General features: G+C 37.0%; 1 protein-coding gene across 15 annotated transcripts in view; it reads right to left on the bottom strand.

Moving 5' to 3' along the window:
* Positions 1–14,863, bottom strand: part of DOCK9 (dedicator of cytokinesis 9) — a 111,861-nt gene that overhangs the window by 36,281 nt on the left and 60,717 nt on the right. For all 15 annotated transcript variants that reach the window (XM_072348008.1, XM_072348025.1, XM_072348105.1 and 12 more), the window contains exons 19-30: positions 14,126–14,218; positions 13,723–13,846; positions 13,237–13,358; positions 11,729–11,815; positions 10,626–10,715; positions 8,120–8,235; positions 7,910–7,979; positions 7,651–7,776; positions 7,450–7,521; positions 1,554–1,700; positions 779–862; positions 253–364 (exon numbers count right to left, since the gene is read on the bottom strand). In XM_072348008.1, coding sequence (XP_072204109.1) covers positions 253–364; positions 779–862; positions 1,554–1,700; positions 7,450–7,521; positions 7,651–7,776; positions 7,910–7,979; positions 8,120–8,235; positions 10,626–10,715; positions 11,729–11,815; positions 13,237–13,358; positions 13,723–13,846; positions 14,126–14,218 — 1,243 coding nt within the window. The remainder of the gene's footprint in view (positions 1–252; positions 365–778; positions 863–1,553; positions 1,701–7,449; positions 7,522–7,650; positions 7,777–7,909; positions 7,980–8,119; positions 8,236–10,625; positions 10,716–11,728; positions 11,816–13,236; positions 13,359–13,722; positions 13,847–14,125; positions 14,219–14,863) is intronic.

Genomic DNA, 14,863 nt, shown 5'->3' with positions numbered 1-14,863 from the left:
CTGTCTAGCTTGTACTCCCAAATCTTGTTCTATCACCTTGATGAAAGTTTAGTTACACTCAAAACTTAATATCAGAACAGGAAAGGGAGACAAGATTCAAAAACGCACTTTACCATATCTTCTAGTAAGTAGATACTTTGTACAGATTATTATACCCAAACTATTCTCTCAGTTAAAGGAAGAGATTAAAACTTGAGGCTTCCATTTCAAATAGTGACACCTAAGAAACACAACATCTCTGAAAGAATTTACCTTGGTATCTCTGAACTCTGCCTTTTCCAAATGGCATTGGTAGATTCAAAGGTATGTAGTGCTCATGATTACAGACTACGCGGAGAAATTCGAACTTGAATTCAAAAAGTGTCTGCAAAAAAAAAAGTATAAATTAAACAACTGATGCAGTAAATTGATTAACATCATAAAATCAGCTTTCTTACATATGAGAGTGATTTCCTGCAATCTTGCAGTGCAAGGGATTAGAGACCTGTCAATGTTCTGTAGCTCATCAAAATGTACTTTCAGAACAACTCATACTTGACAGTATACATTCTATGTTTTAGAGTAGTACATGTGCTCTACGGTGATCAAGTTGAAACTGGAGTTGGGAATCAAGATATGAAAAAGTGATTCCATGAAAAAAAATATATATAGATTTAGTGTAGAGACTTCTAAGAAACATGCTTAAATGGAGCTAGACATAAATCTGAAGTTGTTGTGTAAAACTCTACCCATATGCAACGAGCAATTCCTAAAACAATTTTGTTTAAAAACAGAATACCTTTGGATCTCCTGGTGCAAAGCAGCTGATGTAGTTATTGATTTGCTTGAAAACAAAACCTCTATCCATAAAAGTAAAACACCTCTGGGGAAAAAAAAAAAAAAGAAAGAAAACAAGACAGAAATGATTAAATATTGTTTCAGTATCCACTTATTCTGTATCGTACTAGTTATTTTTCTGAACACACTATTGATATTTCAGTCAGTTTGGATATAAAAAACAAAACAAACTTAGTACATACATACACATACTAAATTGTTCCTTAAAATTCAGAACATAAACAAACTAAAAACAGAAGAGCTGTTAGAGGATAAGAAATCTATCTTGGCATAAACAAAGATGACATGCCACTCACAGCTTCATCTACCATTTTATTTCCCATCCCTTTTTCTCCCTGCTGGTTCGTAATGGTTGACAAAAGAAAGATACTATAAGCCTCTCCTTATAAAGTACATGTAAATAAAACACAACCCCCTGCATGAAGATTTTGTTGGACTAGAGAGTAACAAGATGATATCCGAATGGGGAAAACAACATGAAAGAAAGTTTTGATAAAATACAAACTCGTGAAAATCAAACTTCTGAGCAGATGGCTGTTTCAATAGTGAAGACAAATCATACCTCAGTGCATTTTAACCTGGCCGTGGAATTAAACTTCAAAAGCATTATGCACACTCAGTTTTATATAAGTTGAACTTCAAAATTCTTTAAAATCTATGACGGAACAGTATTACAGAAACAGTAAACTGAAAACCAAAGTCACTCACGTACTTACTTTTATGAAGGCAGCAAGGCTATGGTTTGCATTTTTTGAAGCCTCCGGATTGTCTCTGTACTTCTGAGTGATGTGAGGCATTAACATATTGACAACTGTTTCAACTGCATGATGGAAGGAAGCTGAAAATCGCTGGTTTCGCAACAGCTGGTAGACAAAATTCAGACATTCACTTAATACACCTTATAATGATAAAATACATCAGAAAGCTTATTTAAGGTAAGATAAAAAATAACCTGACAGGGAAGGGAGAATCAAAGTTTGCAATTCTTTTTCTCATTATAATTTAAAATAACGTTTTCATTAAATTCAAGGTTTTCCTGAGCCATTTTAAAATGAGGAGGAAAAAAGTGCATTTGGTTGAAAGAAAATACGGCGTTATTAGAACTTCAAACAAGCAAATCTTTTCTGTTTGATGGAAAAACCACATGCATACAAGTTTGTATGTGTAAAGTAATAATACTGTTCTATACTAAAATACTTCTGACAAAAGAAGCTAAGAATAAATGGAAATCTTAGAATTTTGCCTGTTTTCCTTTCCAAAGCAGTACCCGCTTCCTCATGCACAGTAGTTGCATTTTAACACTCCATTTTCTGTCTTGAAAAACAGATTTTGCTGCTCTGCAACTATGCTTTTTGTAACTTCAGCCACTGTAGAAATTCTCATTAATTCTCATTAATGTTTTCTGTTGCTCATCAGCCACTGCAAATCTCAGTTCCTCCAGGCCTCAACATCTTCCTCTCTGTTTTATGGTTTACACTCAGAATTGTTTTCTCTTGCTTTTAAGTTCTTTGTCAGTTAGCTTACCAGATTGCTTCTACATTTGTTATTTCCTTGTTTCTGTGTACCTCATCTGTGTACATTATCTATCAATGATTTTATCAACTTGTGTTGGTCATTGATTTCTCTTCAGCATTTTACCACTATAGAGCCTCTTCTTTTCTCCACCTCTCATAGTCTTCACTAAATTGTATTTTGTCTAAAGGCACTTTAGCTTGGAGAATGTAAGAGATTATTCTTCTATACCATTGACTCAAAATTTGCTGAAGGACACAGATGAACAAGTCTAAGCAAGTCCTGGTCAAGGGTTGAGAAATCCTTTGAGGGACACAGATGGACAAGGCCAGGGGCAACAAGAGAGAGATAAGCTGCAGATGAATGGCTGTGAAGTGGTCTTTTGTGTGGGCTAATCTTGAGGAAGATGGCCATCTCAGGGGGTGCTGCACATGGCTCTTACCCAAGCACCCAGGAATGATAGGTAGGCAGGAGAAAGGAGGAATAAAAGAGGGATCAGCAACCATTAAGTTAGGTTTTCTGACATCACATTCCTGACAGTGTGAACAAGAAAGGTTTTCTGACATCAGATTCCTCATGACCTGACACCTGCATGCTGAAGAAGATGCCTGCATGCTGAACAACAAGAAGGTGTCTGCCATCAGATTCCTCACTCCTGCTTGCTGACGGATTCTCCTGGACCTGCTAACTGAATCCTGCTGCCTGCTCCTGGACTTACCCTGCAGCTTCTTCCTGCTACCTGCTTGCTGCCCAAGGCTGGCAATGCTGCTGCTGCTCTCTCCCCCTGCACTTCTGCCTCGGACCATTGGAACATCTCGCAACAGAACCACTACTGGATCCTGGTGGTGACTATCCCTGCTGTACACAATTCTTGCCTCTTTCTATCTTTTCTATCACCCACCTTCCCTTTCCCATCACCCTAAGTTGTCTGTCCTCCCCTTCCCCTTCTCCCTGATTAAGATTTGTAATAAACTGGTCAGACCAACATTTGAACTGTTGTTTCTTAATCTCACGCCAGGTGTACATATATCAAAGAACCTTGCCTCCCTCCTGTAAATTGGAGAGAGACAGAGAAGGCTCCAGGGAGACCTCATTGCAGCCTTCCAGTAATTGAAGGAACCGTATCAACAGGAGGGGAAATGGCTGTTTATGAGGGTGGATAGTGATAGAACAAGAGGAAACGGTCTTAAACTGGGACAGGTTTAGATTGGATATTAGGAGGAGGTTTTTCACACAGAGGGTGGTGATGCACTGGAACAGCTTGCCAACCAAGCAGGTTGTGGATGCCCCATCCCTGGAAGCATTGCAGGCCAGGCTGGATGTGACTCTGGGCAGCCTGGTCTGGTGGTTGGCGACCCTGCACAAAGTAGGGGACTTGAAACTAGGTGAGCATTATGGCTGGAGCATCTCTCCTAAAAAGTCTTATGAAGTCGAGCTTGTTTAGCTTGGAGAAGAGATTCTAAGGAGATCTCATTGCAACCTTTTCGTATTTAAGGAGAGCTTATAAACAGAAGGGAGACCAACTTCTTACACAAGCAGGTAGAGATAAAATAACTAAAATGGTTTTAAACAAATTGAGAGAATTAGATTAAATATTTAGAAGAAATTTTTCAGTGTGAGGGCGGTGAGGCACAGGAGCCAACCTGGTTGCCCAGTGTGCAGCAACCCTGGCCATGGCGAAGGCGCTGGAACTTCATGATTTCTTAAGGTTCCCTTCTAAGCCATCCTGTAATTTCATGATACAGAATAGAAACACTGTGAACCTAAATTAAGTTCAATAATAAACTGATACAGCAAGGAGTGCAAACAAATGTAAAATGGAAAAATATTTTCCATTATCAAGTTTAGTTTGTTTTAAATTAAGTATGATTACTACACACTTATACAGCAATGTCTGAAAGTCCTAATTAAAAATTGCAGCAACATTTTGGCAGTTTCAGTGCTGTATAAGAAAATCTCTATATAAGCTAGTACCATCTTAGATTTACATCTATAGAACCTACTAAAATCTATGAAATCACTGTTCTTCTTTATAGAATGAAGACTTTTAAAGTGGAAAGTACCATCAGTACTTGGATCACATTTTTGTGGTCTACCTAATTCTTTCTAGCAACTTAAAATCATAAGTAAAATGAATTAGCAGTCAGTACTTTGAAAATTCATGTTTTTTTCACGAACAATATTTGCTCAGTCTGCCTTATTTATGATCATGCTGTACCAAGTAATCAAATCTATGTATCTCTGGCATCTGTTGCTGACATACTGTTCCTTTACCAATTTGTTTTCTCCCAAACGAAAATCTTGTTAAATTGAATTTGTTCCTCTGATGCATGTGCTGCTGCTCTCCAAATATAATTTGTTTGTAGGATCACATGGGTCAGTAAAGGTTCATCAGCTTTGAGCAGATGAGTCACTTGTGGAAGAAATAAATAATAATAAAACTTTTAGTCATGTGAATGATCATCAATGGTAGCCATGGTAGCTCACCATGTAAGAGATGCAGATTAATGGAGAGATGCAAATTAATGGAGAGAATACTAAAACCGTGGACATCGGTCGAGTCATTCTGAGAAGTGAATTTCATTTGTCTTCTGTTTGTTTATACAGATTCCTGCTTAAAAAAAAGATTATATTCTACCATACTTATTTTATGCACCATCTGATTTCAATAATCATTCTTGAAAGAAATTTGTAATTAAGTTAAGGGAATGGGTTTGCATGAGAACAAGTCAGTGGTTTCTCTGTAGGTTTTTTCAAACCAGTATGCTGCTTCCAAACTTGTGAGGATTTGTGAAGGGCTGTCAGTCCTGTTTAACATGCTAAAGTTCATTTTACGACAAGGTCATCCATTAAGTTGATTAAGGGAAGCCAGTTGGTGTTATCTTTTTGGATTTCAGATATTGTTTTGCACAGTATCCTTCTGGAAAAACTCTGTATCATACCGATAGATAAAAACATAATAACATAAACGAGCAATTGGCTGATAGACCCAAGAAGTTAAGAGAAAATGAGTTTACGTCAGGCTGGTGACCAGATACTAGTATTAATTACTAGTTATATTACAAGTTATATTAGTAGTAACTAATACTAATATAATTAATTGGATGTGGGTATTCTGAACAAGCTTGATGATGATAAATTGAGAGGAGATATTGACTGTGTTAAGAGTGAAGAGGCCTCACAGAGAGATCTAGACAAATTAGAGAGCTGAGCAATCACAAACCACATGAGGTTTAACCAGAGCAAGTGCTGGATTCTGCACCTGGAAAGGAACAGCCGTGGCTATACACAGAGAGATGGTGGATGCAAGATTGGAGAGAGTAGCGCTGCTGAAAGGGATCTGGGAGTCGTTATTGACAGCAAGTGTGCTTAGGCAGCCAGGAAGGCCAAGTGTGTGCTGGGGTGCATCAAACATGGATTGCTAGCAGGTAGAGCAAAGTGATTGTCCCAAGTGCTGGAGTTCATGAAGCATTTGGACGCTGCTCTCAGACATTTGGACTGATTTTTGTGTGGTCCTCTGCAGAGCTGACAGTTGGACTCTGTGACTCCATTGGTCCCTTCCAACTTGGAATATTCTATGGTTTTATGATTTTAGTTCTTCTAACGTTATTTAAATCACACAATTCTAATTCAATACCAGACGTCTCTGGAAATTTTCAACTTTAAGTAAAATGAATGTTTTCTGCTTAATCAATTATTCATTTCCATTTAATTTATTAATTAAATAATATAATCAATTTAAGTAATTATAATAAACTCAAAATACACTGCAGTGAAATAAGAAATGCTCAATTCACATAACGAACAGAGACAAGAACTCCTTTCTGAAGGAACACCGAATCAGTAAAGGAAATCTAAATTTGTAGATTCTGCTGTCTTTTCCTAAATTCTCTGAACAGACATCACTAAAACAGAAAAAAAAAACAAACAAGAATATCTGAATAATTTGCTCACTTTGGTTTAAATTAACAGCATTTCTGTTGACAAGTAGTTGATAAGCTTTTTCTTTTTGATAGAAATTGTGAGAATCTCCTAACAGCTGTTCAGATAACACATGAACAAGAAGTCTGATATCTTTAGTCCAGAAGGATTCACTACACCTCATGCATAAAAGCCCTATTGTGCATATATTTGTATTCTAAAAACTCCTACACAAAATACTTGTCCTACTTCCCTAGAGAGCTTATTTTTAATAAGGCAGTGTCAAAGGTTTACTCTATCAAAAGCTACGTCAATCTGTAGCACTAGTACCATGTAAATGTCTTGCTCCCCTACTCAGCTAAAGACCAATTTCTAGATTAAACAGCCTGCAAATACAGGGTTTATGGTCTGTAAACTGCATTTTCCACTGTACTCAGAGTCATTTAATACCACAGCTACAATGCAGCTCACAAAAATTACCACATATTTTTGGGTAGTTTAGGGGAACTTTGAACTGGTGATTGAGCACCTGGTGAAGAGGTGTGGCTAGCTCAGGGAGCACAGGCAAATTTTTGGCATCTGTGTTCTCCAGGGACCAGAAAGGGTGGACTCAAGAGCCACCCTGGGCTCATACAGGAGCCAGCCACAGAAGGGAGAGCAATTTTTGGACACAGGATGCTTCCTGTGAAGTGATGTTGCATAGTCAAAGAGCCCCTTCACCAGATGAGTGAGTTCAGCTGTTCTTTCTGTATATGACTATTGGCCTACCAGTGAAATACATTACTTGGAATCACCAAGAACCTATCAGAAGCAATTTTACTTCTTCTGGGAGCAGAACATTGGTTACTTACATTAAAGTCAAGAGTGTTGACTATTGCTTTCTAAGTCACCACACCAGGAATATTAAATGATCTTACTAAAGGGTCTAGCGATTTATGAAGATCCCTCTAATACATAGAATAAAAGGCTTCTGTCCTTTAGAATAGCTTTCTACATAGCCCTATAGATTTTTCTCCTTCTTGGCTCCTGCTTTTGCTCTCCCTGTCTCTCCTTTCCTTACAGTAGATATTATATTTTTAAAGTCTTTTTCTTCTAATATGTAGCAAAAATGTGACTGAAGAAAGAAGACACTGCATAAATTGCTATTAGAGTGACTTCATTTTGCAGAAGTTGACATACCTTCACTTTAGAGTTTTCTATCAAATGCTGGGCCATTGATTTTATCAGAACTTCAAAGAAGAACCATGAATACTGCAGAGAAAAGAAAATATTCTTTACAATTGCCATATGCATTGAACAATTGCTTCAACACAATCTGTTCATAATCTTCACTTATGATTAGATGAGATCACAAAGTAAAAAGTATAGTTCAATATATACCTTAAGTAGCTTGTTGCTTGTAAGGAAGTCAGCAGATGGCTTTAGAATTGTTGTCATTGACTTTGTCAGTTCTTCATGTACTGTCTTATATTCAGAAGCAACATAGGGTTCAGCTTTATAAGCATACTTTGGGAGGAAAAACAGAAAATAATAGGAAACTATGACGTAATAGGAAACAATAGAAGTTGAACAGGTACATCTATATATACTCCTTTTAGAGTTTATTCACTTTTCAACTGACTTTTAAAACACTGCCTACCTTGACATAAGACCTCAAGTAGCTATCCAAGCCTTCTTCATGACACTGAGCAACAATGTGGATAATGACCCTAAGTGGAAGTCAGAAACAAAAACCTAGTGAAATGTCATGGGAAAAACTGTAATTTGAATAACAAAAGTGTTACTCAGTTATAAACTTGCGATAAGCCAATCATAATTTAAACTCTGTGATGCACTTCAAATTCTTTACCTTGTCACATTGACTGCAACTTCCTCTTGGGTTGCTCTAGTAAGAACCCTAAACAACTGGTTGAGAACAGTTGGCAGGAAAGCTATCATCACATGGCCTTCCATAGCATGAAGACTCTGCAAGAAAGCAGTAGTACTGTCACTACCTTGTAACGGAGACGCTATATCACAAGTTCTGAAACCAGAAAACTTACTGTAAGTCTTCCAAAAAATGTTATTTAGTGTTGTTTACTTGAAATACAACTACATAGAAGACAATTGAGAAGAGTTTCCAACATAAATGTTTGGTAAACATTTTCAGTGTTCACGTAACTTAAATGAAGTTTCATTAAAAACTTTTTTGGAAATGTTATGTCAACTTTTCTATTTACATGCATACTACTTAATGTTCTATTGAAATGAATAGCTGCATAACACAGCAAGGTTAAACCTACACTCTAACACACTTTGCTGTTTCATCCATGAACGCAGACACTTAGCAAATAGAAATTCCACAAAAACATACAGATTGCTTACCTGTCACTGCATTACCCGCAGTGATAACTGCAATAGCAGTTACACCTGTTAGTTCTTCTAATTTGTATTGCTCAAAAGTCCCAAACTACCTAATTCTGGAATCTAGAGGCTGGTAATTACTAACAACTCAGCTTCAAGATATGTTGTCCATCTTGCATATACACAGACACGATTATGAAACACCTCTAACCATTGAGAGCACAGAGTCTTTGCAGCACCTACAGGAAGAGATTTCACTTGGAAATCCTCTGCTTTATATCACATGTAACATGTGTAGATGATTGTCTACAATACAAAAGACAGTATATGGCAATTCATCTTACATAGTTTTATGCGACAAAATTTTCTAGAGTTAAAAGTCTGCTGGGGGTAGGGGGGAGGCACATTTGCTGAACAAGCATATGGACAACATATTTCAAACAATTTCATTTATTGTTAGGTAGCTGTTTGTCATTGAATATTTGCCTATATTCACATTCAGGATCTGAAGTATTTTTCCTTCCAACAAGCACTTAGATTTCCATTGGAAACAGCAGCTTCGCTGTGCAGCATCTCTTCTGTAAGCCTCGAATATCAGTACAGGATAAACACACAAACAGAATTTCAGATCACACTTTTGTCTAGAATGCAAACCTTTTAGGGTAGGTGCTGTTTTAAATAGAACTCTACCAGAAGTTGACTTGTAAACTGGTGATGCCTTTGATTATTTCAGTTAGACTGAGATGGCTAGTAGCTGTGCCTCCTTGATATCTCTGGCAGCTGTGCAGGGAACTTCCAGAAAATACATCAACTTCTGAGATATTAAGTGATGTTTGGGCTCATAAAATATGAAGGAGAGCATATCAAAATCTTGAGTGAGGTGAGTTTCAGGACTTCTAATCAGAAACGTTAGATGAGCTTATGTAAAATATTGTTAGGGAGGGGAATAGCAGAACAGACAGGAGAACAGTTGTCATGTTCTTCAACTCAGCCCACTCTACCAGTAACACAGCATTGCTGACTTGGCAGAGGAAATGAAACGATTCCAATTTTAAGATCTCTGTGTGTAAAGGTAAAAAGTATTTGGGCCCCTGGGAGGCCCAGCTAAACAGAAATTTGACCTGCTGGTACTGAGGATAGCAGTAGTTTATATTTACCACAGAAGACCAAGGTAGCAGTGAACAAATGCAAGTGGAACAAGTCAATATGCTGCATAATCCAGGGACGTGGAATGCGTTCATATTGTGTGGTGAGAGTGGCCTGGTATTTGATGACAAGCAAGAGGTTTAAACAAATTCTGCTACTGCAGTATTCTGATCCATGGATTTTGCTAAGACATGATCTAACCAAGACACTACACAGCTTTGACAGCAGTTGCTGTCAGTGTATAGTGTCCTGAAGTCTTAGGGCAGGGAAGATTGCTCTGAACCAGGATTTTGACATAACCATGATCACAAAGCAAATACAGCTGAAGTGTTGTGCCATATTCAGTAGTTAAGTTCTTACATGAGTGTCGAGAACAGACGATCCAGTTTATGAGCAGATGGTATTTAATTACATGAACAAACTCTTGTGTCTAAGAAAACCAGGAGTTACTTGTGATACCTGAAATGGATTTTAAGATGACCAAATCTGGGATTCCACACTGAAACTATGGCCTATTGGTTATGGTAAAATTGCTGTGGGAACCACATATTCTGTCGATCTCATCTTAAGAGAACTATAAACATGGTGCTCATGACCTCCTAAACAAAAAACAACAGTTACCAATTCCTCTTCATTCCCACGTTTGAATTGATTAATTTGACACTCTAAGCCATTGGTATTCTGAAATTATCAGCCATACTTAATCAGCCAATACCATCCATATGGTTATACACATTTATCTGGTGTAGGAAGCATCTTTTGTTCTGCCCATACTTCCATATTCCGTAAATGAGACCCAAATAATGTCTGAGGTATACAAAGGTAAAAATCAATAGCATTATCAGTTATTCACTGCCATTTTGTACCTTAAGATATTTTACAAGTTCGGTTCCTAGTGCACGAGCTCCAGATTCAGTTTTCTGGCAGTACTGAAAAAAATTATGCAAGTGCTGGTCCTGAGAAAGACAAAAAAGAAACATAAATTAAACAATATCTAATATTGCTTTCAATAATTCTTAATGGAACACATTAAAATTTACATATTTAGATATATACATATATAAATCCATATAGGTGTGTATCATTTTGGAAGCTGCATCTAAGTGTGCTACTCTGAAGACTAACTTTGTCTTCAAGTAACATTGATTGAAGCAGTACTCCTATGAAGAAAAGCTGAGAGAGCTGGACTCATTCAGCCTGGAGAAAAGAAGGTTCTAGGGGGAACCTCATTGTGGCCTGACAGTACTTAACCAGAGGGATACCAACTTTTTTACATGGGCAGGTAGTGATGGCTCAAGGGGGAATGCCTTTAAACTGAAAAAGGGGAGATTTAGATTAGATAAAAGGAAGAAATTCCTCACTATGAGGGTGGTGAGGCACAGAAGCAGGTTGCTTTGAGAAACCATGGGTGCCCCACCTCTGCTGGTGTTCAAGGCTAGGCTGGATGGGGCTGTAGGCAGTCTGATCTAGCAGCTGGCAGTCCTGTCCAGGGCAGAGGGGTTCCAACTGGTTGATCAAGGTCCCCACCAATCCAAGCCATTCTATGCATGTTTTTAACACACATTTCCCTCAATTTTGAAGATCTATTATGCAGAATTTCACCAATATTTGCTTCAAACCATCTGACATGCAGAAACTAGGATACTTAATGTTAGTTACTACAATTGATTATCTATTTTGTGAGTAGTCATAACAGGACTCATTGCTTTGCAGACATGCCACTCAATATCTTGCAGACAACTACAACCCCCCCATCTAGCCAGAAGACTTGGGTTGGAATGGATGATGTTAGGCAACTGACTCACACTTTTTTTACATAGTTTCAGTTTAACATTTGCTGCTCTTCACAGCTGATGTGAAAGAAGGAAACCATACAGGCTGCCCAAGAGGCAAAAACAGTAAGACAGAAGCATATTGCATTTAACAATCATACATTATTCCTAGAACTCTAATTTGTTTTGTAACTCACCTGAGTATACACAGTTGACACTAGATGAGTGGATATTTTTAACAGTTGTTTGCCTCCATCGACCCATTTAATTTCAGGACCAGAATGCTGAACACAGACAAGTAGAAGTAAAAAAATGTAGCAGCATTACTAGAGTAAGACAGTGCTTTCTTATAGTGCCACAAACAATTTTTTTTTCTATACAGGTTGAAATGTGTACAATGAATAAAGTCATTAAAAAAAAAAAAAAAAAGGGAAAGGAAAATTATGCAGGCAACGTTACCTAAAGCATTTATGAAACTCGAATGTCATTTTGTATGTTTTGGTGTTTTGTCCTGTTTATTTCAAGTCCCACTGTGGTTTCCCTACTGGCCAACAAAATTACTTTTAAGTCCCAGAATTCATGTTCCTCCTAAAATTGTGCAGACAAATTTTTGGCTATAGAGAAAGAGCCACTTGTTTTCAGAGAAAGTAACTTAAAAAAATAATTAACTACTGACAGGGTTTAACGCAGGTCACTGACAGGTAGCAGGCAGTGCTTCCTTCCCATTTCATTTGCAAAGAGCTGATAATGGGAAGGCTCAGCTGTCAACCCTGATAATCAGAGAGAGACTTTACTGCTAAAGTTACGGCTAACCACCTATGTCTTAACCTCCTGCAAATGGACGTGAGCAGAGATGAACAGCAGAGGCATAAAGAATAAATATACCTACAATATGAAAAGATGAAAGATGTGAAGACATCAATGGCTGGAAAGCTTACAGTAACGTTTAAAAAAAGGGTGGCAGAATAGGAGGAGAGTAGTACCTCTTGCTGTTGATTTTAAGCCTCTTCCTCCATAATGAGTCAATTTTCTCTCTGCATTTCATTCACTTAATCAAATCTCCTACCACATTTTACATTTTGTATTCTTCTTTGTTTTACTTTCATTACTATTAATTTTGCAAGCTTTCTGCTTTGAAAAATACGACCATAAATTTTACCAGTGAAGTATAAGGATCACAAAAATTAAGATGTGAGAATAATACTTTTTCAGGAATAAAGGACTTACTGAAAGGAGACAGCATGAAATGCTGAAAAAAATTTAGTAAAGGACTTCAGATTATTTGCATATCTTTGTAAACTGAAAATAGTTTAATACACTTAAAAATTACTAACTTTAATTATTACTACAAAAATGAAACGAATCCATTTCCTGAATACACCAGCTAAACAATAACACATGTAATCACTTAACGCTTTAAATTAAAAACTACTTTAGGGCAGGGTAGGTTCAAATTCTCTTAAAAGTCAGAATTTAGTCACAAGTTTTGTCTCCAACTTGTGTCTGAGGGGTTAGTTTGTTTATTTTTTTTGTTGAAGTCAGATATGTAACTTTGGCAAAACGCTCCATTTCAACTATAAAAGACAGAAACTTGCACTAGAAAGTGGATTAAAATATTATCAGACTCTGGAACTACAGTTAATCCTTCTCACTCTGTTTTTTTTGTTTGTTTGTTTTTAAATTAGAGCAATTTTATACACCGTACCTTTCCAACTCCTGCTTCTTGATAGCTAAGATAGCCTGAAGGAAGATTTGCTGACACTGGAATGTGTTGGTCATTTGTCACTACTCTTCCATCTTTTATTAATGGAAGCCAGGAATAGCCAACTATGGAACACGGAGGAAAAATCATTTTAAATGGGTTATGAATCTATTATATAAATGCTTACATACACCTCTGATATGCAATTCATAAATCAGAAAAAATTAGTCAGATAGCCAGATGAACTGAACTCAGACCATTAGAAATAATTGTTAAAGGCAAATAAATTGTCAGTATGAGTTTAAAAATTAAAACATTATAGGCAATCTAAAACATTTAAATTAGAAGAAATACTTAAATCTTTCAGTCAGTAGAATATAATCAGAAAATATCACATAGATCAAGACAACAAAATCATAGCTTACCAGATAAACATATTGCATAAAATCTCCCCAGTAATTACTGAAAGTAAACCATTAGCAGACAAACCTTGTGTTTCAACAACGTCTTTCTTCTTTGTACTCCCTTTGCTTGAGTTGTCACAGCTGACGTGGTAGAAGGTGAACAACAAATGATGCTTTTCATGCAACTGAGTGGGCAATTCTATTTTAATCTGAAACGCAAAGAATCACAACCTTTGTATAAGTCTAGAACAGTAAGAGGTCATACAGGTTGCATGGTCCGCCATAAAAGAATTTCCTGTTTCTATAGTATTGGAAGCAAGATTCAAAAGTTACACATATAAAACTCACACATTTTTACTGCAGTGAAAGATAGGAATGGGGGAGGGGAGCTCTGAAATCATTAGCAAGACCTTAAAATCCTCAAACCCTTTCTAGTATTTTTGAAACTTGCATAACACAGAAGAAATGGCTTGAGAAAGGTAATTTACCTCATCATAAAACTCTGGATTTTGGTGGTGATGCAAAACAGCAGCAAATGCACTTCTAGTAAATACTGGTCCACCTGGTCTCCCATAGATACACTGATGATAGAAAAAAAGGGAAATCTCAGGTAAATGTTTCGTGTAGACTTTGAAATATTGCACCTTGCATTGCACTCTTAAATAAGAATTAGTGTTTTGTAATGCAATTATCATCTATCAAAAGTGCTGATCTTTAAAAGATAATCACAGGTTTAATATGGACATGTACTAGCAGCAATTAAGAACAGATAACTCACTGAGTCTAGTTCATCTCTTTTCAACTGTGAAATTTAGATACATGTATTGTATTAAACATTAAATTAAATTGCTATGAAGTTGACAATATGAAGAATTGAAGGACTCTTGATTTGGCTGGAAAAAAAAAAAGGCAGGCCATTTGAAAAACAGTATTTAAGGAAAGTTAACAAAGGTACTTCAGAAAGGTGTCTAGAAGTTATCTGTGTGTTGCTATTACCAGAGCTTATGTGGTCCTGCCTGTCATCCTGGTTCCCTTTGCAAAGACATAAGATTACATGTCCTGTAGCCTGCCTGCTGTGCAGCAGATTGAACACAGTGGTTTCACCTCAGGACTTCTATGTTTTTCATACTTCCTTTCTTTCAGGCACCTCCTGAAACACTGTGGTAGCTCAGTACCAAATAGAAAGTTGGGTTCTCTATTTCATATAAAGCTTTCTTGTTTAGTAT

Source organism: Excalfactoria chinensis, chromosome 1, assembly GCF_039878825.1.
Source record: "Excalfactoria chinensis isolate bCotChi1 chromosome 1, bCotChi1.hap2, whole genome shotgun sequence".
Lineage (NCBI taxonomy): Eukaryota > Metazoa > Chordata > Aves > Galliformes > Phasianidae > Excalfactoria > Excalfactoria chinensis.
Note: the sequence above shows the minus strand (reverse complement) of the source record. Positions and strands in the feature narration are given on the sequence as shown.